This window comes from Melospiza melodia, chromosome 4 (assembly GCF_035770615.1).
Source record: "Melospiza melodia melodia isolate bMelMel2 chromosome 4, bMelMel2.pri, whole genome shotgun sequence".
In the NCBI taxonomy this organism is placed as follows: Eukaryota; Metazoa; Chordata; class Aves; order Passeriformes; family Passerellidae; genus Melospiza; species Melospiza melodia.
In genome coordinates this window covers 12,216,263-12,244,217 of record NC_086197.1, presented here as the reverse complement: position 1 = coordinate 12,244,217, position 27,955 = coordinate 12,216,263, and the positions used below count along the sequence as shown (strand labels likewise).

Sequence of the window (27,955 nt, the reverse complement as noted above, 5' to 3'; positions counted from 1 at the left end):
CTAGAAGAAAAGAATTGCTGAGCCAGTCTTACTGGATAACCAAGGAGGCAAAGGGTGTGCTAGTTAGAAGGGGTTTTTATGACTTAGAGCAAAGGATAAACCCACCTCAAACAAGAAGATATTTTTACCAAGCAGAAAGATGGCACAGGCAAACAAGTCAGCAGATGATGCAAGTAGAAAAAAGGCCTCAGAATTTTCTACTGCAAGAAAACTGAAAAACAACTTTTAGCTTAAACTGTAATGTACTTTTAGTGATTGGAGAATAGTAACATGAATAAGGTAATTATAGTAGTTATGATTGGCTATAGATAAAAGTTAAGGTATAGATTGGTTCTACTGTATTAAAATGCTCAGCAAAGTATATAATGCAATGGAACCAAAACCCCAAAGGGTCTCCAGGCCTGCCTGCAGCTGGAGCTGACAGCTGTAGGCACAGCTCTGTCACCCACAACCCTGGACTGCTGTAACATCTTGGATGGAATAAACTGCATTTTAAAGAGCTGCCTGGAATAAACTGCATTTTCGAGTCCTGCATCTCTCATTTAGGCTCTTACAGGCTACCATGTGATTGAATTAAGATAAACTAAAGTGAGCTTAGTGGTGTTTGTGTACCCTTTATGATGATATTTCTGTGGCTGACAAATCCAAGTTTGCTCAGCAAAGATGCTGTGAAAATCCAGAACTCCATTTGTGAGGTTGGGGTTGCTGGGCAGGGTTGAGGGGAATGCAAGAGCTCTGCATTTTAAGGAAGAGATGTGGGGAACTGGAGGAAGTGGTGAAGCTGCAGGACTCAGATGAAGGCTGAGTGTTGTGCAAAGGACTAGCAGATGCTGCATTGGCAAGATGGGTGAAGGAGAAACACTGGAATAGCATGAGAAAGAGCAGGACAGGGTTCTAATGCACCTAATCCACACTGGAAGAACAAGCAGTAACTTAGACACCTTTATGCATGAGCAGCAGAGCTCTGTGGATGAGCAGGGCTGGGCTAGCAGGGTTGGGGCACTGGCAGCAATCTGGGTGCTCAGGACTAAGCTAAAGCAGGTACTGCAGGTGGGAAGAGCTGCACAAAGGAAACCTGCCTGCACTCTGCTTGCCACAGACAGTTGCTATTAATCTTTTGCTTCCCCAAGCGCTGATATTTATATAAATTATGAAGGAAAAAGAGAAGTTCCTCAAATGAAGAGGGAAAGGCTCTGTAGCTTCATATTTATGGACTTGGATAAAAGAGAACTTGATAGGGATCTGGAAAAGTGACATCTCAATTTTATCCTGCCTGTCACAATGATGAGTGCAAGCCTTGGCTGATTACTTGCCACTGACCCCTCCCTTTCCCTTGTCCTCTGTAAAGTTCTGTTTCTCAGGGGCTCCTTTTCTCTGAACAGCTCATGCTGCTCTTTGTCCTTACAGCCTTGTGATCTCTGCTTGTACCAAGCCAGAAATCACCTCATTTGCTGATGGGTATTCTAGTTAATAATAGCAAATCCATCCACTGAGGATATTCCTGGCCTGCTTTGCAAGACAGGAATGCTGTTCCAAAGGCACAATGCTGGCTTACATGGAGGGATGCTTGCACCCATCTGTGTAACCCCTGAGAACTTGGGATGTCCCAGGATGCTCACCAAGCTGTATTTAGAATGGTGGAAAGAGCATGACCATTCCATAGCTGGCTGAAAATCTCCTGGGTAGAAAGCCTTGCTGAATTCCCATGCACAGGATTTCTCTCTGTGTGTGTATATGCCTGCTTGGGGATTTGACTATGAAGAATCTAAACCAATTTTCTCCATCAGTCTTTTGATGTTGTTGTTTTAATTATTAATTACATAAGAATAGGTTTTTTAAAAAAAAGATAGATGAAGCTATCTCCCAAACAGCATTCAAACCAGTCTCCAAAATAAAGATTTTCACAGAATAAACTATGGACCAAAAAAGAAAATTACTCATATATTTTGTCTTTTTCCAGTGTCTTCCAGATGCTTAGTGTGACATTCCTGTTGTGATACCTTGGCATAAATGGAGAGTAACCATGGAGGGCAATGAAGCCAATCCAGTGGAAGTCCCCAGCCATGAACAGGCAGAAGTGAGGAGAGAGTAGGGGCCCTTGATGTTGTAGTGGACCTGCAGGCAACAGATTCTGATTTAATTAAACTTTTAGTAGCTGGACTGAGCAGTTAACAGCAAAAGTTAATTCAGCCTTGGTAGAAGCACAGGCTGCATTGCTAACTGAAAAACAGATCTTGAATAAGCAAGCAAGAAGGGCAGCACTGTCCCAGAAAAGGCTGTGGTCTGTGTGAGAACAATTAGCTGTAGGAATGGACATGCCATGTGTCCCAGTGCCACAGGTGATTTCAGTGCACTGCTGCATATTTCAAGGTTCATGCCCATCCTGGTTCTAGCACAAATGAGACAAAGATGCATGGGTAAATAATTTTTTTTCTTTTGACTTGGGTTTTAACTTTTAGCCCAAACAGATTTCTATTTTCTAAACATGATGAGTATGAAGCCTTTGTTACCCTATTTCCTATTGTTTAATTCACTCAAGGATACTGGCGAATCACACATAGGAATGTCGACACACTCCTTTCCTTCCACACTCCAGTATTTAAATAGAAAAACCTCAAAGAAACTCATCATCACCAAGACCCTCAAATAATGGAATGGAATGTAAGCTACTCTGCCTTTATCCCTCTTCCCCTACTTCTTCCCTGACACACACTGTTGAGAAGAGCCCCAGGTTCCTTTCAGTAAGGATCTGACACAAAAGAAGAAGGTAAATCTGAATAAAAACTGAGAGGAAAGGAGATATGAAATAAAAAGACAGTGTCATACGAAGGCATCCTTTATAAATGCTAAAGAAGCAAAAAACAAAACACTCTATTGTACCTTGCATTTCCTTGCCGATTATTTAGAGGGACACAGGAGAGCACCAGCCAGTCTGTTGTACAACATGCATACTGAATGAGTTGCCTCTGTTTAGCCTCCTCCTTTAACAGACTGAGGGTCTTGAGACAGACAGCAAGCCTTCCCAGGGAGACATAATAAAGACAACACTGATACAAGAACTTATTAGGAAAAATTAGTTTCAGGAGAGTGATTTATGTACAGGATCTGGTAATCACCCCAGCCCCAATGCTGCCTGACAAGAGTGGTTTTTATGAAGGAATTAAACACCAGAATCACTGCTGCATGGCCCTGTCCTTCAGAAGGCTGGCCTAATTAAACAAAGCAAAGCAAAACATCAAACAGCTGGAAGGAGATGAGGCAGTAGATAATGCTATCTATCAACTGCTGCATTTCAGAGGACAAAGCTGCAGCACCTTGTGCACCATGACCCTTAGTCAGCCAAAGTTTCTGCTCCTGCATCAGACAGACTTTCTGCTGTGCATGTTGAGCAGTCCATTCTCACATCCTGCATTGTTGTTTTGAGGAGAGCTACAGATGAACTGCTGAGTTTCCCATTCTCAAATGTGCAAGTATTGCTCGATCACAGAGGTTCACAATTACCTCACAGCTTATGGAATTTCAAATGGAGCATAAAGTGGAGGAGCCTCTGGATTTGTCTTTGAGGACCAGCCTCCAGATGCATTTGAATTTCAGTTTGGTAATACTGTACAATTTCATTTTTTTATTTCTTCTTGACTGTATTCTCCATTTCCTTCCATTAATAACAATTCTTCATCTTACCTTTCATTTGAGTACTCCTTGGATTGATGTAAAAGCCCTAACTTTATTAGTTGCCAAGGCAGAATTGGGATGCCCAAACCCCATTTTAACACTCCCCATCCACCTCTGGTACTTCCATCACACTGTTTCCTTTTTTTTTGTCTTGCTCCCTGAAGGTTTTTCTTCCTATAAATCTTCCATTGGTCAAAACCATCACAGAGCTAGAAAGACAGAGGAATTTGATTTCATCTGAGGTCAAACAGTAAATGTAAGTGTCATTCCTTGATCTTTTTGAGAAGCAGAGGCTACTACAGTCTTTCTGAACCATTAGAAGCAAGAGAAAGGCTGAGGAAGGTGAAGGAAATGCTGGCATCTCCTAATTTCATCCTGACACTTGGAGCTCTCAGTACCAGCTGTAAAAAAGGTCCCTGGCTCTAGTTCCTTGCAGACAAAAGCAGCTGTGCTGTAGATGTCTAGTGGCAAAAATCCACAGCACTTTTATTCTGTGTGCACTGCAGGCAGCAAAAGCCTTTCCAACAAACTTGGAGCCTCCAGCAAAAGAGCAAAAGAAGAGAAGCCAGAACCAGAAAATGTCACAGAAAGAGAGCAAAGGAAAGCAAGAATATTACACAAGTCTTAATTACTGTAAAAATAAAGTGTGAAAGCTCAAACTCAATGACCCTGGAAAGCAAGCCAAGCTGTCTGCGGGAGAGAGTGAGGATTAAAAAAGACAGATCAGCTGAGGAACACTGATAAAGAATGCAGCACATGTTTTGGTTTAGAATCTCCCAGAAAACAAATGGAAGAAAGGCACAGACTTACATATGCACAATCAAAGTAATCCCTCCCCAGCCATAACACCCCAGCAGCCCACAGGAACCTCTCTATTCCTAGGCATACACAGAATTTTTTTCATGGCACTTTGCACATGAAATGATCAACCTATTGAGTTGGACTTGGATGGTCTGCATATTTCATATCTACATATTTCATAGAGATTATGAAATATTGAGTAGTATATAAAAGAAAAAAAACCCAACACCATAAAGATTCAAAACACCATTACTCCTTCTCTGCTTGCAAACATCTGATTGGCACCTCCTGGCCTCAGCTGGGGTTTAGCTTCTAAAAGCTGAGTCAGTCTAGTTGCAGACACCTTCAGAGGTGTAAGAGTTCAGCTGTGGATTATGGAGAAGAGAGTCACAAATAATTGTCTTTCCCATATTAAGGATCATGACAGAAAATTTCAGGCTACGACACTGAACTGTTAAGTGAAGAACATCAAAGAATATCCTTCCAGTCTCTAATATCTTATCCATTCTAGCTAGCCACTGTTAGATTTCCAGAGTCAGTGTAGTATGGAGCTGTACACAGATGTGAAAGTTCAATTCTCCCTTAGTCTCTTTGCTATTTAATATTCCTAAGGATAATCAGACATGCATTTCCTTTCTTCATGGCCCTCAGCAGTCCCAGCCCCACAGGTCATCCCCAGAGCATCCCTTTGATACAACCAGGCAACGCCAGCTGCTCTAAGCATGCTCTCAAGGTGCCCATGACCATTCCAATGGATTCTGCTTCGCTTCCTCTATGATCCCAGATCCATGGTCTGCTAGAGGCTTTGCTTTGCTCTTTACAGGGGCTCCTACACAGTAGTGCAATTACATTTCCATGTGTTTCCAATAATTGTGTGAACTTTATCAGGGTGATTCTTAGCATTCCTAGCTTGCACTGAAACAGTTAAGAAATTCTCTCCCTCTATAACCTTAACAAGGTTTTTCAGAAGCACTATTCCCCTTAGAAAAAAAGAGTTTGTGAATTAAGGAGTTCAGAGCATATGTAATTGGAAACAGTTCCATCAAATAATGGCTGTGGACTGGAATTCCCCTCTTGCCCTGAGGGACATAGTACTTTTTTTTTCCCAACGCAGAAGAATATGAGTTTCCATTTACAGAATCCTTTTTCTTTCTGAGCACTCAGACTGACCATTATTTGCCACTGAGACGTGAAGGCAGCAGCTCCCTGTAATCAGAATTTCCATTTACTCCACAAAATCTGTTGTACAGGTGTTGGGCTGGTGAGCTGGGACCAGGCTGTTATTGGTGCCCTGGTGATTTTTGTTAACCAAATGGAGTTTGACAGAAGACTCCATGTTTAGACACACAAGCATGGAACAACAATAATAACAGCAAAAATCCATTTAGTCTTACCAGGAGTTCAAGTGGCTTCAGCATTCCTTGTTGCTGGGGGCACTGAGCCTTACAGCACATGCCAAGGCTCAGGTGCAGGGGTGCCTCAGAAGGAAGGGTATCACTCATTGCAGCATCCCCTTCAGTTTTTGTTGGAAGTCCTCAATCCAGCAGCATGCTCAGAATGACTCATTTATAACAGCCAAGGGAGTTTCTTCCCCTGTTTCTTCAACAGCTAAACAGATCTTTCCAACCTGATGAAGGAGGTCTAACAGCTGCAGTAAAAACTTGACTGTGGTATTTTCAGGGGCCCCCATGGCAGGAAGGAAAGGATGAATCTGGCTCCATGTTCTTAGAAGGCTAATTTACTATTTTATGTTACTATGTTATATAAAAGAATGCTGTACTAAAACTATACTAAAGAATAGAGAAAGGATACTTACAGAAGGCTGAACAAGAACTAATGAAAAACTTGTGACTTTCTCCTCAGAGTCTGACACAGCTTGACAGTGATTGGTCATTAAGTTAAAACAATTCACATGAAACCAATCAAACAATGACCTGTTGGTAAACAATGTCCAAACTGCATTCCAAAGCAAAACACAGGAGAAGCAAATCAGATAATTGTTGTTTTCATTTTTCTCTGAGGCTTCACAGCTTCCCAGGAGAAGAATCCTGGGCAAAGGGATTTTCCAGAAAATATGACAGTGACACTTGACACAGTCTTTCTGCTTTGGACTCTGAATATGACCCTGCTGTGAATTTTGTCATTCTAAACACAAGGATCTTACTCCAGTTCTTTCCAAAGGAGAGAAGCATGCCTTTGAACATGGCAAGGATATAACACAAGTAATGCCCAGTCTTATCCCTAAAACATTTATAAGTGCCAGTCATGAACTAGCTGAGCCTCAATCTGTGCCTGTTTCCACATTTTTTCTTATATAAAGGCTCCTCATGCTGCAGTTTCCACTCGTGAAAGGAAACAAAGCTATCAAACACAAATAAAAGGATAATTTCCCTTTCTCTAATCCAGTCAGCTGCAACAACATAGTCAGAAGTGCACAAAGGCTAGTACAAAGTGATGAAGAATCACAGAGAAGCTTATGGAGGTCTGAAAGCAGTACAATGGCATACTCTTGTGGGAGCTCACAAAATCCAGTCTGTACACTTGCTTTAGGACAGTGAAATAATTTTAAGGAAACCAGACATCTTTCAAGGAACATTGGTTTCTGAGGATTTGCTGCAGTCGTGTGTGGTATCTTTAGCTTAGCTGCAATGTACAGTGAAGCAGGGCAGCTCTTAGTTCCTATCCAAAATGGCTTACTGATCTGAGCATTTATTTGCAAAGAGAGTTCTGTTCAAAGGCAAAGAAACTGTCTTCTCAGGGGCTCACAGTGGAGCAGCACATCTCAGATTTGGAGTCTGAACAGCAGTGTTCCCATCTGCTCTGACTGGCTTTAAAATGCTCAAGTCTTCCAAAGTCACCAGGACATTTCAGGTGCTCAGTTTTCATTAACACTCATGCAAAAAGAGCAGTTAGATCTTCCCAGAATTACTTAAGTCCTTAAATAATCTTCCAGTATATTTTGCAAGAGAAAGTGTTTAGATATTCCTGGCTCAAAGCTCCTCCTCACAGGGCTCTGCAGCATCCTGACTGCCAGATCACACCTAAGAGATGGGTGGGCATTCAGTGGCATTCCCTCTGGTTTTCTCTCCCCACTAACTGCCTCATAAAGCACTTAGGGGATTGCTGGGAGTATTTTAAAAGTTGTCTTTATTTCTTATTCCAAACAGCTGCTCTACCTGAATTTCATGAAATATGTTAGTAGTGCCACAGAGGAAAAGGTGGTTTCACTGCTTTCTTTGACCTGCCATATCCCTCACGCTGTCTGGAGACTCAAGACACTCAAGTTTGGCATCCAGGCATTAATTTTTATCTCTTTCACGTCTTCTCCAGCAATAGGGTTTCTAATACCTCCCCCTCCTCAATGCCAAAGCAGTCACATTTGTATCCATGGTCACCGCTGCTGCATGAGGAAGGCTGTGTTACACCCTGGGTCAGTGAATCATTTTCCAATGTCTTTCCCATATCTATGCCATGGGAACAGACATCAGAATGCCAGCAGATGGGATGGGTGTGGGAGAGAAGGTGAGTGTCTTCACAGGCAGTTCTGAACTGCACTAACACCCTTTTACAGGAAAGTAGACTTCATCTCTCAGGTGAGGTTCAGCCACCCTAAGCCCAGCTGGATCATGCTGCTAAATGAAGGAGAAAACACTGCACTCAGTCTGGGATGATGGGATTGTGCTACTGGAATAACAGCATCTAGTGGCTAGTCTCCAAGAAGATAAGTTAGAATTCAGAATCCCTTTCTACTGAGCACAAGCATAAGTTTTTGTAATCTCCCTCTGGCAACATTTGAGAATATTTATGGGCACTAAAACTGGCTAAGAAACCACCCACACATTTTCAATGTATGATAAGGTCTCATGAGAACCTGTATCTTTCAATAAAATGCAATGCTTTAGAATTAGCAAACTGGTTTTTGTTCCTAGATTGTTCATTGGAAGGTCATTAAAAAAACCCAACACTTAAAAGTCTTTTAGTGCTCCTTCTAAGCCAAACAAACATTTCTTGTCAGGAGGCTGTTTGGATTCTAGCAATTTTTGACTAGTTGTTGCTTAATGAATCGTCATTTAGACAAAACCCTGAATACTTTGACTCCTTTTGCTTCACCCAGAAGTGATAATGGGTCATGGCATCCTTGGAGCAAGCTGTCAGAAAGCAACAATTTTGCCTCTAATTGGACCCCTTAACAGAGCAAGGAAACTTCCTACTCATTATTCCAAGAATAGCAACAATGCCTTTTGAAAGAGGATTAGCAGAGTGTTCAAGTGTGCCAGTACTGCTCAATCTGAAAGCTCCTCCACTGATGCCAAGCAGCCAGATTAGTCTGCAGGAGGAGGGAGCCTGCCCAGCCTGGTGTGGTGTGTTCAGCATGGGTGACACAAGTTGAAATGGGGTGAAAACTCAGAGTGACTCCATGTGAGCAAGCACAGTTATAGCAATTCCTACTGGCTGGCTCAGCAGAACAATTCCCATCTGCAAAAGCTGGCAAATTCCTTGAACCTAAAACCAAAGACAAGGCAAAATGCTAGAACAACATGGAAAGAGGAATAAAAGCTGCTTTCCATTCTATGTGCATGGTACAACCTGTTGCTTTCATGTTCCTTCATACTGTGAGTTCCACATAAAGGAATATGTGTTGGGATCAAGCACAGAAGAGGATAAACATTATTTGTATTTTGTTTGTATGAATTGCTTTACAAGGAGAAAATGTCTCAAATGCTTATGTGGAAATTAGTTGGTATTTGCTTCTGTTGGCTGGCTGAAATTTCCATTTTGCTGGCTCTCCATTTTATTTTTCCCTTTGCTTGCAGTAGCTTTTAGGGAAGGTAAGTTAGTAAAAGAGATTTGGTGTTGCCTATTAGGGCATGCTGCAACTTTTCAGTTTGATCATTTTATTCTATCAACCCAAATTAAGTATATTACTTATGCTGTACCTCCTTCCTCCTGAGATACTTTGTGCCTGAATGGAAGCAGGCAAGGTGTGAGACTCAAAGCACGTTAATGTGTGCCTTGGGAAAGATAACATTTTTTAAGATACCATGAAATGGACTCAAGTTCTAGACAAACCCTTTATCTCTGGTTTTCTTTGAGCACATGTGCCATCTGCTTTTTTGCAGTATAGTAGAATTGATGGAGAATGTTTGGTTTAAGTAAACTGGAAACTGGAAGAGCTAATCCTAATGACACCTACACATTCTCAGAGATCCTCTTTTATCTCAATCAGGAAAAGGGTTTTTCTCCATAAGAAGACATTAGGGCCTCCACTGCTGTACTCTCAAGCTACAAGTTTAGCCTTGTGCTGCTGCAAGACTTCCATGAGCTTTAGGGGTGATTCCAACAGAAAGGTCTTGCTTGCTTTGTGTGCTGAGGAATCACTGGAGGTTCTCACTGCATTATTGAGGTTCTTTGCTATCTTCTGGAAAGGAGGAGGCTGGTTAAAAGTCAGTGAAGCTGCTGTTAGTAACAAGTGAGCAGCACAGGTCAGCTTCATTCCTGTCCTTGCGGTTTATTAGTGAGGTGAACCCTTTCATTCCAGTTCATTTTGTGTCGCCCTTGCTATTTGCAGTGAATGGCTTGCTTTGCTCAGCCTGTAAGCCCAGGTTTACACTGCTCAGGTTCAAGGCTTTTCAATGTGAGCAGGTTACATAGCATCTGCAGCCCTGGCAGAGCAAGAATAACACCTAATCCACAGACACAGCATAAAGCTTTTGAGACAGACATACTCTGCTTGAACCACAGTTTGGGTTATGTAGTACAGCACCAGGACTCAGATGCCATTGTTGTCACAGAGAGGTGCCCAGTTCTGTTCCCTGTGCTGACTACCCAATAAAGTAACTTTAGGGAAACCTTAGGGGAGCTGCTGGGCAGAAGTGATTTGCACTCTGTAATATGGGAAGTTTTTCCTTATTTAAAGAGTCTTTTTGGTCTGCAAAGTATCACAAATCAGGGCCGAGGAAGGAGCATGGGAGGGCTAGATTTGACAACGACAAGCTTTAGCAGTTTAGTGTAGGTCGTTTCTGTCTTTTAATCAGCACACAGCTTTTTCACCCCCTGACTTGTTTAATTCTTTGTGCCGGTTTCTTTCTCTCCTGTGAAATGAATTCTTTTGGCTCCTGTTCAATATGGTGTTAAGTGCCTACTTAATCCTTTGCAGTAGTTTAGTTGCTGAATAGAGGGGAAGCTTGGGTTATTGCTTAGAAACCAGGACTGAGCTGATGGAAAGTAGGAACCTCATGCCCCAGCCAGGCTTGCCGTGTGGCACAGGACAAATTGCATTCCTGGTTTCATTTCAGCATCCCTGTGTGCACAGATGAGGGTCACTCATCCCCCTTGCAGGGGTAACTGAGGTGTCTGCCAGTGGGGTTTGTGGGGGGCTTTGAGAATGCTGCCTTTGAAGGATGAACATTGTGGCTGCTGGATGGCTGGGCACATGTGACAGCACTCTGTGGAGCAAAAAAAATGAATGAGTGGGACTGTGCTTTGTAACAAAGGGAAGACAGTCTCTGAGACAGCTTTTGAAGCCGACTTCTATACATAATTGTAATATAATTTAATTTAGACACAATACAAGGTGCCACAACTTCAGAAGTGAGAGTAGGGGCTGAATCAGGCAGATGTACTGGAACATTCCCATTGCTGTCCCAAAGCCAGCACTGAGATGTGGAACTGAGAGCCTCAGATGGAGAGAATCACATACTGTGCTTAGCAACCCCATTTTCTCTTTGAGGCAGTTTAGGTGGAGCAGTTTGACTTACAAGCACTGTTTGGTGAGAGAACTCTCAGGAGGGCAGTTTTAAATTGCTTACACATAATTCCCGTTTTTCCAGCAGCTCAAAGCAGCAAATATGGGTGACAAAACAACTTTCTCTCCCAACAGGTAGAAGATGGAGCCTGAAAAGAGGCAAGGCTTGTACGAGAAAGGCCAAGGAAAACAAAAGCAGAAAGAGCATTTTTCTTGTCTCTGACAAAGACTGATATTATTTTTGGTGTTTTCTATGTTTTGATGATTAGATCTGTAGAGATGTATGACACTCCAAATGCAATGGTACAATTTGCCAGTGGGAATACTAAGAAAAAGATGTGGAGGCTTAAATTCAGATCCAGCTTAGCACTTTTTGCAGTTAAGTTTTTTTTATTTAGAGCTCATTTGGGAAGGGAGAGAGGCACAGGTTCAAGTTCCTACTGATTCAGAGCAAAGATTTTCCTCTCCAGTCACTCAGAATTAGGCAGAAGAGGAAGAGAGGTCACTCAGTCTTCCACATGCCATATCAACGATTGGAAAAGCCTGTTATGCCGGTCATTTATACAACCATCAGAGGTCTCCTTTTGGCCTTCTGCACACTCCTGAGAGGGTGATGTAAGACAAGACACAAGATAACTAAACACAGAGATCATCCCTAGTGCTCTTTTCCTTTCAGATGGAATTTAGCCCTGCTGAGAAGTTCAGAGCTGACATCACTGTGGTCTGAGATTTCCTGTTTACCTCAGAAAACAAGCACAGCACAGGCTGTGGTGGCTCAGGCTTCCATGGAGTGCCTCAGCAAATCATCATCACCTCCCACCCAAAGGGACGCACCACAGGAGCACGGGGCTGTGCTCCTGCATCCACCATCCCTTCCCTCTTTCAAAGTGACTTCAGCCCAAGAATCAAAGGTCTTTCCAGACACTCCTAAATCATGTTCCTTCCACGCAAAAGAGGTTCACTGATCTCAGTGAGGAAGTGGGGCAAGTACTTATTTTTTTTCACCACCTGCCACTGCCAACTGTGCCTGCTCTCAGCATCAACTTAGTGGGACACAGAAAGTCAGGTAGGACATGGTAACACTAGCACACAGACTGAAGAGAGATTAAGGGGGACAGATGACACCTCTCTTGCTGTTGTTTCAGTCCTTTTGAGGCTCATACTGGATGAGATTGGCTCAGTTGGTTGCAGCGTGGTGTTTGTAACACCAACTTCCACATGGGCCATTCACTTAAGAGTTGGACTCGATGATCCTTGTGGGTCCCTTCCAACTCAGTGTTCTATCATCTGGAAATAAATATTATGTATTGTGGATTATATGTGAGCCATGGATTTTGCAGAACTGTATGCCTTTCACACAAAATCTGTCTCTAAACCCATGCTCTAGAAATATTCAGGATAAAATCATTACCAGCACTTAAGATCAGGCTGTCAACTCTGCCTGAGTAAAATATTTCCATTTGAAAGTGTTTTGTTACAAATGTAAAAAGATTGAAGACAGGGAGGACAACACAGGCACTGCTATGAGAGGTTACTGTGTGAGAAACCATATTGTTTATTGATTCTCCCACTTGCAATGGCAATAAATGACATTTCTCATGCTACAGACAGATGAATAAGATCTGTTCAAAAGTAAGAAGAGCCTTCATTTGCATGCAGATAGTTAGCATTTGAGTCAGGACAACCCTTAAGAGCTGAATTGGCTAGGATTCACTGCATGAGACTTGAAATCAGATTATATACAAACTCAGTGGAAATACTGTTTTAGTGGGAGCTGGAGGAGATCCCAGATGAATAACAATCAGATTCCCTTTCAACCCTTGCTCTTGGACAGCTGCTTCTTTTGTATGTGCTGGGAAAGATTAAAAAGTTTGGAAACAGTATCCATATGGTGCCTCATCACAGTTCTGGGGCGTTCTCTGTCCTTCTCCCTGCACAGAGGTGCTGGCAGTTTAGTGAGGCCAAGGTTTGGCATTCAGGAGTGTGATGTTAAAGGATTGTGTATAGGCAGCCAGGGTACATTCTGTTTCAATCAAACCTGCTCTGCCTTGGAAAAACTTAAAGGACAAAGGATGATTAGATGTAGAATCGATGCCTACACAAGCAAGTAGGTCGTCAAAGACACTGCAAGCTTTATTTACCCTTCTTTGGCTGGCATATTGGCAGCAGTTATTATATGTTTCCTCTGAAAAGAGTAAGAATTCCACAGAGGCCTCCAAACCCCTCCCTTGGATTCTGTACCTTGGACTCGACATTGAGGTCTTGCTGTGTGTCATGGGAAAATTTTCAATCCTCTGGAATCTTTACAGGTTTGTTTGGTAATGGGGAATCTCTCAGTAGATGTATTTTCTCCTTATATTTCATTTAGGGGATAGCTTCTAATATGGTTTATCTTTGCTAGAATCTCTAATCCTGAGAAAAGCCAACTGCTCCAGGCAGCACCTTAACAGTGGAACTGAAACATGCAGTGGAGTCATGGCCAACAGATATACCCCATGGCTGATGCAGCAAAAAGTCCCTATTTTTTCCTCTACTGATGCCTTTTCTACAATTCAGCACTGCTTTGCCAAGAGAGTTGAGCTGTCCTATGGCAATAATAACTATGTGATCTCAATAAATGCTAAAACAGTGTGGTCCATTCAAGTGCAGCCTAACCACAAGAATCCAATCTGTAATGCAACCTGTTCAACAAGATGGGAAATTCTGTCTCCATCCAACTGAGAGTGGGTCACTCTTTGGAAGTGAGCATGGGAATAGAATCCAAGTCCTGCTATCATAAGACCTAATGAGATAGAGCCTTGTACTTAAGTTATTTCAAGAGCATAACTTTGGCAAGGAAAAATAATTGCTATTCTAAGATCTTGCAGGTTCCAAAATAACATCCTGCTAGAACATCACAATGTGCTCTTTCACTGAGCCTTGTCTGTGCTGGATCAAAAGTGGCAATATGATCTTCACTGCCTTAGTACTGCATTAGAGACACTAGCATAAAATTGTTATGGCAGTGGTTGTTCCTAGAGATAAAGGAATTAAAGTAGCTAGTTATGAGAGCATAGGAACAGGGTCTGAAATGTCTTATGTATTCCAGTTATTCTGGCAAATTACTTTGGGAAAAAAAAAAAAAAGATGGTGGTCTTCAAAAAGCCTAAAAGGGTCAGAAAATTCAATTGTTTTGCTCAAAGGCATAAAGCCAGATGACCCCAGGTTGGGTGGGAGTGTTGATCTGCTGGAGGGTAGGAGGGCTCTGTACAGGGATCTGGACAGGCTGGATCAATGGCCAAGACCAATGGTGTGAGGTTCAACAAGGCAAAGTCCTTGCTGGGTCCCCTCCGTGGGTAATAGCAACCCTCTGCAGTGCTACAAGCCAGGGGAGGAGAGGCTGGAAAGCTGCCCATTGGAAAAGGTCCTGGGGGTGCTGCACCAGCTGTTGAACATGAGCCAGTGTGCTCCCAGGTGGCCAAGAAGTTTATTTTTTATTAAAAACTTATTTTGATGACGTTCTTTTTCATGGGAGAAGCTTCAAGGTCTCTTTTGCCCAGCTCTGGGATCTCTTCATGCACCACACACCTTTTACACCACACAGCTGCTGCCAAAACTGGAATTTCCCCCATCACACTGGTTCTAAGGCTAAACCAGAGTCTAGGCAGAATGTGTTCACCACAAGAATCAAGAGTTCAACAGCTCCAAGTGCCAAAGCAGCCACAGATGCAGATACAGCCACTGCTGCTGTCTTTTCCCAAGATGGGAAATACCATCAGATCCCAGCGTGCAGGGTCTGGAACTATCACTGATGTGGCTTCACAGCTGAAGTGTGAAAGCACAAATAGCACTGCCAGCTTCTGCTGAGCCTCATGGTGTCAGCTTATGCTACAGCCCTGCTGGCACCAGGGTACTGAAGCAAACTTGTTAAATCTCAGTTGTTAGAGGAGATTGCCCAGCTGTAAGTACTGCAAAGTTCAAAACGTCTGCATCAGCCATCTTGTTTCAGGAGCAGAAGCATAATTAATCCCACAGCTTCTCACTCTGAATTCTAGTAATTGTTTATGAAACTTACCTGAAATATCTCTGCAGAAATCAGGCTCTTGCAGTAGAGGAAAATCTCTTATGTTTATGTTTCCAGAACCACACCTTAGAGGTACTTTTTTTTCCTCCAAATACAAAGGGCTTCAGCACACGGTGTGAAGTTCCAAGCTTCATTAAATAGAGAACAGTCATGGTTTTGGGTGTGAAATGCTGAGCAAGTTCAGAGTCCCCACAAGGCACAAGTCAGCTGGAATAAGGCACTACAGAGATATCCAGGAGTGCAGTGCAGTACAGTACAGTAGCCCACTTAATTCCAGGTGATCTGTACATGTGGTTGCAGGTACAAGCCGTATAGGTTCCCATAATCATCACTGACTGAAGCACTGCTCCTTTGGCCAGATGTATATCTATATACATGGGCATGGATGAACAATTACTGTATACAAGGCTAAGAAGAGGTGCCTTCTCCATCTTTGTGGTAATTTTTCCCCACTTTTGCTGAACCAGAAAGAGTATAAAACAATCCAAGTTCTGTGACTAAGACCAACCTAAACTGTCATTGTCTTGATAAATTGACTTGACAGAACACTGTATGTCCTACTAGTTATAAATCTCAGGAATTATTGAACAGTTAAGATGAGCAAAGGGAACAAGTTTCATACATTTTCCAAATCTTAGAACACCTCATTAATTCCATCTGTTCTTCTGCAACCCTAGCAAGGTCACGATTTTATGAAGCTGTGAAATCTCCTCTTAACTAAAACCCAAGTATCTGTGATGGCAATGTGCTGAGCATTCAAGTTGTGTCCTCTCCCTGTTTGCCTTGGTGCCAAATGGTACTTTCTTTCCAGGGCAGCTACTTATGCAAATACAGCTGCTCTTGGTGTCAGCCAGCTGCTGTGTCCACAGCCAGCCTCAAACCCTGCCTGCTTTCCATATGCCAAGGCCCTGGTGGAAGCATGTGGGTGTGTGTGGAAGGGAAATGGGCAAATTGAATTTCCTCTGAAGCACTGGTGACTATTGCTATCTGTCCCCTGAGGCATTGGAGTCAGCTCTGCAACTGGGCCTGCACTTTTCCTCTGCTCTTCTCTTTCCCACAGCACAAGCAACTCAGCTCTCCATCATTAGGGAACAGCACCATTTAGCTTGGGTGTGCCAGCAGGCAACCTGTGTCCAGCTCAGGAATTAGGAATTCTCATTGTGGTCCTTCCCCATCAGGAAATCACTTTCAGTTTTGAGGTCACTGATGCAGCAGCCCCAGATACCTGTAGGTGTGGTAGTAATTGGGTTTCCAGAGCCAAGATCCCAAACCAGAGCTCTAAAGCCTTCTGCAAGCCAAGCCCTGACCTTCCTCACAACATTCAATCGCAGGATTGTGTTAGAGTTTTGTGTCAAGCCTCAACAGCAGAGCTGGGGCAGCTCAGCTTTTGCCAGCAGGACTTACTGCACAGCACAATCCTGAAAATCCTTGGTGAGTGAGCAGAATAATATCACCACTGACATTTAGTGCATCAGCCCAACGTGGTGGGAACGAGCTTTTCAGCTTGTCTTTAGTTGCAATTCACTGTCCTGCTGTGCTGGTATCAAGGGTGGAGCACAGAGCTGCCTGTGGGGGCTCAGAGCTGCAGGGGTGCCAGCAGCACATCTGGCCATGCAGTGCCAGCCAGGGACAGGTCTGCAGCAGGCAGAGCTGCCAAGGGGCACAGAGAGCTCAGAGGTGAGCTGTGGATGGAGCTAATTTGCATGTTTATGAGATTCTGCATTACTGAACAGCGCTCCTTCATTTACTTTTGTGTCATTCTCCTGTGCTAGGGACACTTTGATTTGAGCCTCTGGAAAATTCCAGGGCTTTCTTCCCTTACTAAGGGGTTAAGCAGGAGTGAGGAGCCAGTAAAAAGTGTAAGCTTGATTAAAAACAGATCAAATAGTCAGAATAAAAATCCTTTTACTGAATCCAATTCTGACACATTCAAAAAGTAAAAATAATTTATTCTTACTGAGGAAGAGACCTAAATTCCGTTTATATCTCACAGTCCCAGTAATTAAGAAAGGGGTTGCCAATTCCACAAACACAAGCCTTTTGCTTTTTTTTTAGTGTTCATACATATTGGCCCAAAATAGGAGAAAAGAATACAGGTGTTTGCTCTGCTAGCAGAGCATTCAGGCAAAGTGCTGGTTCTGGATCTCTTCAGAAGAACCACAAACTCATTGGTATGAGGCTGACAAACTATAATTATTCTATGAAGTACTGGAGAGGATTTGGAGCATGCTTATCAGTGTAATTAAAAGTGAGCTTTTGCCAGCTATTTCCTTTTTATGTAGTTATAAATCTGTTATTTGAACAAAGGGCCTTTGCATAGTACAAAATAGAAGAGGTATGAAAAGATGTTCAAACTGCAGAAGATCTCTATCAGCATGCATTTGCTGACATGTAATTATTCCATTATATATATATAACCTTTAAAAAATGATGAAATAGTAGTTGGAAGTGAGGGATGTTGTCTTGGAAAAGGTCACATGTTATCTTGGAAAAATAGCTTTCGATTAAGGAATTATTTGACACGGTTTCTGTTTATGGTAATTATTTAACTGAAATTATTTCAGGAACTTACACAAACTCCCCCTCACACATGCTTTGGATTTTTAGCAGCTTCCTAGTTGTGATATCTGAAGTATAGTTTTGGCTACAACTTATGAAGCCCCTGCTCACTGCAGTGAGTGCTGCGTGTGTCATCAGAGGATCCCTGCACAGGATCAGATGCACACACACAGGGAATATCAGACTGCTCTTTATACAGGAGCTGCTTTTCCTGAGTGCCACCACTCAGCCTGTGAGCAAGCCAAAGAAAATGATGTTGTGGCTTGTCTAGTACCAAAAGCCATCAATGGTTTCCACCCCTGAGAGAGGATCTGAAGAGGCTGAAGGTGCACATTGCACTGCACAGCCCTACATACAGTGCTTTCTCCTCCCATGGCCACTTTGGCCTCTTCCTGTTTATGCTTACAGGCACCAACCCAATTAGCAGACAGCCATGCCAATTTAAATTGAGTGAATGGACTCCCAATTGACATGTGATTCAACAATATTTCAGGAGATGCAAGCCCCCAATCCCTCTAGCAGCTAATGACAAACCCTCTTCTCCCCAGGAAGGTTTTTTCCTGAAAATTGATTATCAAGTACTATCGTCTTCCTCATTCCTATTCCTACTGTCTCTCAGGAAAGAATAGCAAGAAAATAAACTTCTGAGTGAATCACTTCCATTGGGCACATAGGAGAGGGAACCTGAGAAGCATCCCTCACAAACCCAAAGAGTATTTCATCAACAAGTAATTCTGTAAGAGACACCAACACAGCAGCATCAGAGATATGAGTACCCCTCTAAAGAGATTTAGCTAGCTCTTCCCAGGCCATTCAAATGTCCCAAATTGGAATGTTTTGTTCCATCCAATGTAAGTACTATTTCCAAATCCCTTCAAGCTGCTATCTTTTATGAAGGCACTGCATGTGCATGCAATACATTACATTTAATTACTTTAGGGATCTAACTTTATACAGTAGATATTTGATCTTAAGTTCCCTCCTATGGATAATTTCTCTCATCTGTCTCTGGTTATAACAGAATTGGTCCACAGATAAATTGAGAGTGAGTTGATCCTCCTTAGTTCACCTTGGTATTTAATCCCATCATAGCTGAAGCATCAAGAGCCACAAAACTGCAAAATTAATGCCCTAACTAGCATGAGAAATGCTGAAAGTGGGCCCAAAACCTGGCCCCAGACTTTGCTTCTGGCTGTCACGAGGAGATATCAGTCAGAGAGGACCCAGAAGCCAGTCTGGACTCTCTCTGCAGTTGATTCCTGAGCACATCCCGTTCCTTTTCCCACTCTTGCCCACTTCCAGCATGTAGAAAAACCTGGCAGTTTGCCCAACCACACCTGGTAGATTTAACAAATGGATGAGATTTCCTTCAAGTGTTTCTGGGTAACAAACTGGACTTAGCAGTGACAATTTTCATTGAATACAGTGACAGGTGACATCTTCACGTCAAGTAGCCTGTCACCAAGAGAGAACCATGTCTTTAGGTCCATGGCAGAGGAGCAGACCCTGCTGAGCCATAATATGAGTTCATTTTCACCATTTACCAGGCACATTGCTGACTTTGATCCCAGCAGTGCCACCTTACATTAAAGAGGGTCTATCACTTTGTGCTCAGGCCCTCTTTGTACACACCCACCTGTCTATTGGTCATGTTCTTTGTACTGAAAGTGGTGCAAAACACCACAATTTCTCTCTGAAATCCATGCACCCATCTGCCAGTCATGCCACATTTTCCCCCAAGAATTTCTTCAAGGTAAAAGTGAAGATGAACAGGAGAAATCCCTGCCACTTATATGGGCTAAAGTAAGCTGAGAAACCAACTGTTCAGGAAGATATGGCATTAATCTCCCCATCCCTAGAAGCAGATGGTGATAAATGAATGGCACATGTGACATATCAGTTGTAGTCATCCAATGAGTTAACCAAAAAGAGATCAGTTCACAGCAGCATTGGCTCAGTCCCTCTTCCTCCAACACAGGAAATTCCATTTCCCCAGCACGGTGCTCTGTGCTTATCCTTGCAAGCTGTGCTGTTCTGAAAACCCCACAATAGCTCAGAGACACACATTTGCGTCACAGTGTCACACTGGATTGTCACTTTCCCACCAGGACTGTCTGCATATGGTGTTTCATACTAGCAAGGGCAAGTTCTTTTAAGATATTCTATATGGTCTCTAAAATCGACATATTCTAGTGAGAAACTGTAAATACTCTAGCAATGGGAATGCCATCTTCATCCCATCCCCAAGCACTAAAAAAAGAAATTTATAGTAATGCTGTGTAAAGGATGTATGACTTAAAATCAATTTTTGTACCAAAAAAAAGAAGATGATTAAGCAGGTGCTAGGTAAGTTTTAGAGGATGAGTGCTGATCTTTCAATAATCAAATTTATAGAGAAACATAATGGAAGAAGACATTTTCTCCAACACTCATGAGATGATCAAAGCAAGCCAAGTTCCAGACTACAAAACATATTTGATTTTTCATTTTTGGCAGGCAAGCAGAGAGAATAGATGCTCCTGGCAAGTTCCCCCCACTCTTCCTCCCTCCTACCATGACTTTGAGTGGTGGAGAGAAGGAAGAACAGCTTTGAGAATTCTGAAGAGCTGTAGAATGACAGGCACTCAGGTGGACTGAAAGAGGGGCTACTGATCATCCTGGCTAGGCTGGGCATGTCTGTGTGTGTTGTACATTTATCCATTGTGCTGCCATTTTGCAGTGGGGTTCCTTCATCAGTTTGCTTTTGTTAGGCAGGACCGTGTTCTGGAATTTACACAGCCTCAAGACACATCTTCATTTTTGCCATGCCATTAACTAAATATGGAAGCCTGTGGAGGGTTATAGGCAGAACTAGACAGGCACTGGTCTGAAATAAGTTATGAAAATGTTCATCCCTGAATCCCAGTGACACTCAGGTTGGGATTGTACTAGTTGCTGGGAATGTAAAATAAAATGATAGTGATGCCTAAAGATTTTTAGCTTTTTGTATTTTTCATATATTTGTAGCTTTGTAGATTGCTAATACATGGCTGTAGCTCCTATTACTTTTACCTTGCATTTACCCTTTTCCCTTACATTTTGGAACAGTAAGCTAACCTCACTACATTCCTGAAATACTATGTAGTCTTATTCCAAGAAGAGACCCAACTACAAGGGATGTTCTGTTTTCCAACCAGAATCTGCAAAGACAAAAAGTGGGGAAAAGAAGCCCCTGGACCAATTCCAAAGGGGAAGTACCCAAGGAAATATTACCTAACCAACTACTCTCCTAACTGGACAATATATATAGGTATACTAATAAACTAACCTTATAAAAATGGTAGAATTACTGTACCACGTGCAGGTTTTGCCATATTGTGTACCTGAAGGCTTTCAAGTGAAGGTTTGCTTTTATATTATCATTCTAACATTGTTTGGGAAGGTTTGTTCTATTTCCAGGCAACAATAGCTTCAGGCTTGTTGCACTGCTACACTTCAATATCTTGGTTACTAAGGTCCATGCACCTTAACACAGAATTTTCTCAGTCAATCACTTTTGTGGTGCTGGTTTGTTTTTCTGAGATAGCCAACATCAAATGTTCAAGAGGAAAGAATAAAAATGAGCTATGGGCTTTCTAATGCTGGTAAGTTTGAGTCCTACCCATTTGCTTTGGGAAGGATCTGCATTAAGTACTTTAATAGGATAATCTTTAAAATGCCCAGTTCCTCTCTGAATCTTATCAAATTCTTGCTGTCAACAGTATCCCATAAGAATGAGAAGGCCATCAGATTTACAGGAACTCAATGAACTTAAATTCCAGAAATTACTTTGAATTTCTTTTTAATCACATATGTTTCCTTACAGTACGGACCCTGCCCATACTCAGCTGTCTCCAAAACACTGCTCTAATGCCCTACAACTGAGATGATAGCTAAAAAATTTTGTGGTATTCTGCAGTGAAGAGTGAAGAAATGGGAAGAAGCAGCTAGCTGTTAGACAGTACTTTTGGAAACAGTGTCTTTGGAGATCTCATTTCAACTCTCAGTATCAGGTTGAGTGGAGCCAAAATTAGATCTGTCACAGGAGGCAGGTGATAGAAGGAGTAAGGTCTGCAGCTAACCTTGGCTAGGTTTTGTTACAACTCCATTGGTAGAAGCAGCATTAAGCTACATTTTGGGAGAGTCAGAGGACTGCAACTGGCCTTTCATTAACTCAGCATTGCTAAACAGTTGCTGTTTATGGTTTTCCAGTGCTCATCTTAAGATAACAGGCAGTAAAACTTATCTGAGATGACTTCAATTCTCCTTTGACTCTTCCTGCCTTTAATCTTCCTCTCCTAGGCCATGATTTTCTGAGACTCCATCTGTTCTCTTGGCAGCTATCTCAAAAAAGGCAAGATAGAGACAAGTGGCAAAAGACTCCAGGAAAGCTGAGATTTCCAGCACTAAAACCAGTGACTTTTGGTCAAAGTCTCTTGCTTTTCTTCAAAATGTGGAGTTTTAAAGAGAAAACAGAAAGGCTGCATGAGCTGGTTGAGTTATTTACTAACAGAGCATTGCTTGATTCAGCATTGTCAGATTTCTAAGAACTGCTGTGTGTTTGGGCCAAGGGCAAGGCTGCTGGATATGCAGTAGGGCTCAAGGATCAGAATCCAGAGGCTGGTAGGTCCAGGCAGTGGGGTAACCCAGAGGTCTTCATTCATGGAGCATGCCAGCAGTCCTACAAAACTTGCCAGAGCAGTGGGATGGATGCAGGAGTGTTGCACCATGGTAGAGAGAAGTACACTGGGAAGAATTTTCATTCTGTCTTGTTTTGGCATTTCTTGTAGTCTAAAATCATTCATGCAGAAAAACACAGAGCTTCTCCTTATCTTTGGGAACAGGCCACACAGGATATTTGTTTAATTCAAGCTGACTGCTGGAGAGCAGGGAGCCCAACCATTTTGCATATGCTCTCTGGGGGTTTGCTTTTGTGGGGATGCAGGACAACAAAAAGAAGATAGGTAGGTTTGTTTACCATAATACAGCTCTCAGCAGATGGGCATCTCTATTTCAAGACAGCTCTGATCAGAGCTAAACTAGTGGGCACTGATGTTTAGGGGGCAACACTGATGTTTAGGGGGCAACTTATATGGGCTAAAGTAAGCTGAGAAACCAACAGTTCAGGATTGTTCAGGACTCTATTCTGACTGAGCAGAAAGCCCCAGGCACTTACTTGTCCAAAGGGGGGGGGATACAGGATTAAGGTAATTTTGAGAAAGTTTTCTCCATTTGGCCCTGTGATGTGCAAGCTACAGAGACTTTACATTGTTGGATCTCAGTTTTTATTCCCTCTACAGTGCCAGTTTTTAAGAAAGAGGGAAAAAAGCTTATCTTCTTGGGATCCACTGATGAAAGACCAAGGCAGCATCAGTCATGGAGCCCCTTTTCTGCACAGTCTTTCTGAGAGGCCAGAAAGGTAGAGCTAACTCCTGAGCTCGCTAAACAGCTTGTGTTAGCCAGGAGGTTTGGCAGAAGCCTCTCTGAAGTTCATCACAGAGCAGGAATTGCTGTGGCTGGACAGTTCATTCACAGATACCCCTATCGAGGCTGCAGGCAGCTGGCTGCATGACACCTCTTGTCAGGAGCAATGTTAAAGACAACCAAATAAAATTCAGTCAGCTGTTTTCTCTCAGAGGAGAGAGGGCTAATGTTCCAATTGACAGCATGGGTAACTTCTTGGCCAAGCTATCTCTGCATTTAAGATAGGTCTGGACTGTCAAATCCTTGCCTCCGGAGCTTGCATCCCAGCTAGATGGAGCAAGGCACTGACAGGCTCAGGCTGTTCTCAGTCCTGCCTTTGCATCTGTGCTCACCGTTATCCTCTGCTGCTCCTCCACACTGGCCTCAGTGCTGGCAGCAATTACCCCAGCATGCCTCCTCCTCCTCCTCTCTCTGAGCCCCTTCCTCTTTTGTGCCACCCAACCCACCCAGAACACCTTTTCTTCTCTCTGATTTTCTCTTCCAAGCTTTCATCAGTATACAACCCAAGAGATAATAATTTGTTTATTTTTAAAGCAATAAATTAGAAACGAACAGTTCAACAGTATCCTGGCTGATGGGGAGGAATTATCTCCACAATCACCTGCCTGATCAGCCTACAACAGTGTGCTGAATTTCAGTCTTTGCAGCGGTTTGAGGAAGGCAAAGCAGAGAATTTACAGAAAGAGGTGGGCAACATTTTTCAGTACATCCTCTGCTGAACCCACCCTCTTAATTGGTTGACCATTGCCGCCTACCAGAAGTACTTAAAAAGAAACAAAATTACAGATCCACACTCCAAAGTAGTGAGTGAAGTTACATTGCCTCTCTCCCTATTTTTCAAAGGCAAAAACAAGACTCATGCTTTCTAGGTTTCATCTCCTCAGAGGCCACATGTTCAAGTTATGTAGCCTTTCTGGCTTATGAAGTAAGACTTGTTTTAAAACACTACAAAAAGACAGCATAGAAAGGAAAAGAAAAAAAAAAAAAACAAAACAACAAACCACCATCAAAAGTATTACCTTGACTTATGACAGACACTAAACATCTCAAGGCTCACTTCAAACATCAAACTTGCAAAAGCTGACAACACCACAGGGTGATAAAATCCAGGTAGCCATCAGACACTACAACCCTGGCAGGGCCTCTTGAATCACAGCAACAAAAATAACATCTTACCTGAAGACTTCACAGCATTAGGAACACAGTTGCTTTCCTGGAGCACTTCCTTGAGGCTTAGAAGTGGCAGTGAGGCTCGAGGAGACTTGCCTTTTCCACCCAGATGAGAGCTGCTTTGTCCTAGTAACAATTAACACACAACCTCTTAAGGTGGGAATGGGTCACCTTTTTCCACAGGTTGACCCTCTCCCTGCTCCTGTCTGGGTGCTATGATGCAAAAGTGAGGGCTTGGATTAGAAAAATGTCAGATATGAGCAGGATCAAGAGATGGCAAGAAAGAGGAAAATGAACAGGAGTAGTCTCCAAGGTGGAACCCAGTCCCTGTGGTGTATGCCTGGGGATCACAAAAGAGAAAGAGAAGCTTTTATAGCAATTGGATGAAACTACTGTCAATGTGCTTTTGCTTTGTGTGATTGGTCAAAAAACTTTTAAAGTGAGTTGTAACATTAAGTTCTTGGTCTGCTGCCTGGGATGTGAGCTGCTGGCATCTTCCCATTGTCATAACCATGTAATGAGACTGATGCTGGAAAATAAAACAGCTCAAGACTTGTTCCTAGCAGTCCTGTCCCATTCATGATTTGTACAGAGCCCCTGGCCAGTGACAGATATGGAGAATAAAAAGTGGCAACCATTGGTAACAAAACACCAAATCAATGAAGAGCAAGGAGACCCCAGACCCCAATAATGCTGTTGATCTGTCACGTGAGGTATGGGAAGCTTAGATCATTAGGGTATAATTGTCCAGGGATTTCTTTTTTTGGGGTCCCTCTTTTGAGGAACTAAGCACCATAACTGATTTCTTGCAATAAACTGATCTAATCAAAGTAAGAGCCCAGTGTTTGAAATTTCTGTAACACTAGGATTTCTAACTTTGGATGAAATCTTTTGTCTTTCTTATATAATAAACACATTTTTTGTGTTTTGTTTTCCTGTTTTGCTAAAGTTGATTACTTTTATTGCTTTTCTCTTCTGTGGTCTCTTTCTCTTGTCATGGTCTCAGTTCTCCTACTTGTGGTCATCCTGTCAGTTCTCAACTGCTGTTCCTGATGATCCCCAGTACTGATGTGCTAAGGCCATTTCTGTGCTCTAGGGAGGCTTTACAAGAAATGTCTGCTGAGGTAATTTAAAAAAAAAAAAAATCAACTACTTTGCAATAGGAAACATATACAAGAAAACACATTTAAGGACATACTTCTGTCCCAAAAGAAATAGAATTGTAGACAGACAAAACTGTTTTTCATTAGAGGTATGGGATTGTGAAACAAATACTGTGAGAAGGAAAACTTTTGGTTTGTGCACTTTTGACCCATTCTCCACAGGGTGATATCAGAAGCAGAACAGGTAAGGTAAGGGAATAGAACTGTCAGCCCCCTTCTCTCTGCTCCCCTCCACCTTGGAGTAAAAATGTTCATGTAATAATAACTAGACTACTCTTTCAGCATCACTGGGAGTCACTGTCCCCTTGGAACAGCTCTAAAAACAGCATTGTCCCTTGAGCTTTCTGCTGAGTGAAGGGAGCACTGACCCACTGTGGTTTGTTTTCTCTTACAGGAATGAAACTGTTTTACACCAGTTCTGTTGCCCAGCAGCTGACACAGAGCAGAAGCCTTCATCTCCAGACTCCTCACCAAGGTGGGAAATTGTTGTCAGCAAGACCTTTATTTTTTCTACCTCTTTATCATCCATCACTGATCTTCCTACCCAGAAAAAACTCACCTATTGAATATGCCAACCCTCCTCCATCCTCCCCTCCATCCCATGTTCCCAGCATTGCTGTCCCTCTCTTTTCCCTCCCAGAGATTGTTGTTTGTACTGTGGTGTAATTGCCTGCAAACCCCCTCAATCCCCACTCACACAAAATGTTTTTTCAGCCTCTCTTCAAAAAATGCACTTCTGTTGACCCACATTCATGCTTCTACCTCTTCTTACTGTATGTTACACTGACACACACATGCTTCTCTCTTCTCCTACAAATTATTTATCTCATGCTATGAGATTCCTGGACACACACATTATAACATTTAAAGTACAACAAAAGTCACCCAAAAAACTCAGGGTTCTGTCACACACCCTGAGATGGGGCAGGGAGAGCATTTTTACTTGTGTGAGCTTGCCACAAAGAACAGCTATAGACAGGTACTATCAACTTGCACCAGCTTGTATCCAGTGTAGCCAGGTGGGGGGACACCAGCAGTTCTCAGCTCTTCCTCATCAGGGAAAGATGTCAGTGCCAAGACCAAGGGGTCCAAAGAGCTTCAGAGGTACTTGAGATGCATAAGCTGCATTTAGGTTCCACACTTGGCCTTGTCCCTCTGTTCTTGCCATCTCCTTCCCCTCTCATGACTTCCCACCCTTACCTCTTACACACCTCCTCTGTTTTCCCAGGCCTCATCACCCTTCTGACAACAGCAAAGAGGTTTCTCTTTAAAGATGTCTCTCATTACACTGCTAGACTTTTACCTCTGACCTTTGGCACCTGTGTAAAGGTCCTGAGTTACTCTGAACAGAACTGGGTAGCTGAATTGCAGTGAGGCTACTGCATTTTTATAATCGCATTTGTCTTGTTCTACTCACTGGAGCAGACTGTGGTTTCTGGTTTCCTTCCAAGCAAAAGTGTGAGTGCTGGACATCTGTGAAGAGAGCAGGGATGGGTGGGTGTGTATGCTCATAGGTAGGGTTTGGCCACACTTGGAGACAGGGTAAAGAAGGAGCTCTCTTGCCCATTTGTGTGTGAAGATGGAAGGGTTAACACCCATGATCACTCTGTGCTGGGGGCTCTCAGGCTCTGGGGAAGTTACCACAGCAGCCCTGTCATGGGGAGATGCTGGCAAGGAAAAGGAGACAGCAGAGGAGGAGACCATGGAGATTTCTGTGGTAGGGAAAGCCACCTCTCCCTTACATTTCCAGAGTGAGAGGGTTTTGTTTAAGTGCTCTAGTTTGTCTAGAACTAAGGATCAGTTTTGCCATAGTGGTCTATCTTTATACCCTCATCCTTGACCCTGCCCATTCTTGTCCCAGCCTCACCCTCCATCTTATTTCTGATCAGATCCCTTAGTTTCTAGAATGTTCTTATTCTACAAGGCTGTCAGTTACACAGTCTAAAGCTCTAGGATCATTTTTGTCATGTTCTTTGTCAGGCTTTCCTTTTGTCCTGCTGACTCCCAAAGGCCCTACCTATCCCTTGAGCCTGAGTTTGCCTGCCCTCCTTCTGCTGGGATTGGACAGGTAAATTGAAGAAGGAGCGATCACCTGTTTCAGTAATTTAAACAACTTTGGCAAGTTGCATCTGAAGATGAGTCTGAGCCAGGAAATCCTGAATTGGGGATCAATGACAATGACCTGTATAGCAGGTTGCATCTTCTCCTACTGATCTATGCTTGTCCATTTGATGCCTTTTGTAGCTTGCCCTACACTGCAGGCCTCATGCATTCCTTCCT

At 42.8% G+C, this 27,955-nt stretch overlaps 1 protein-coding gene across 5 annotated transcripts in view; it reads left to right on the top strand.

Moving 5' to 3' along the window:
• IQSEC3 (IQ motif and Sec7 domain ArfGEF 3) overlaps positions 1–27,955 on the top strand; it is a 97,459-nt gene that overhangs the window by 14,929 nt on the left and 54,575 nt on the right. For all 5 annotated transcript variants that reach the window (XM_063153911.1, XM_063153912.1, XM_063153915.1 and 2 more), the window contains exon 2: positions 26,070–26,150. In XM_063153911.1, coding sequence (XP_063009981.1) covers positions 26,070–26,150 — 81 coding nt within the window. The remainder of the gene's footprint in view (positions 1–26,069; positions 26,151–27,955) is intronic.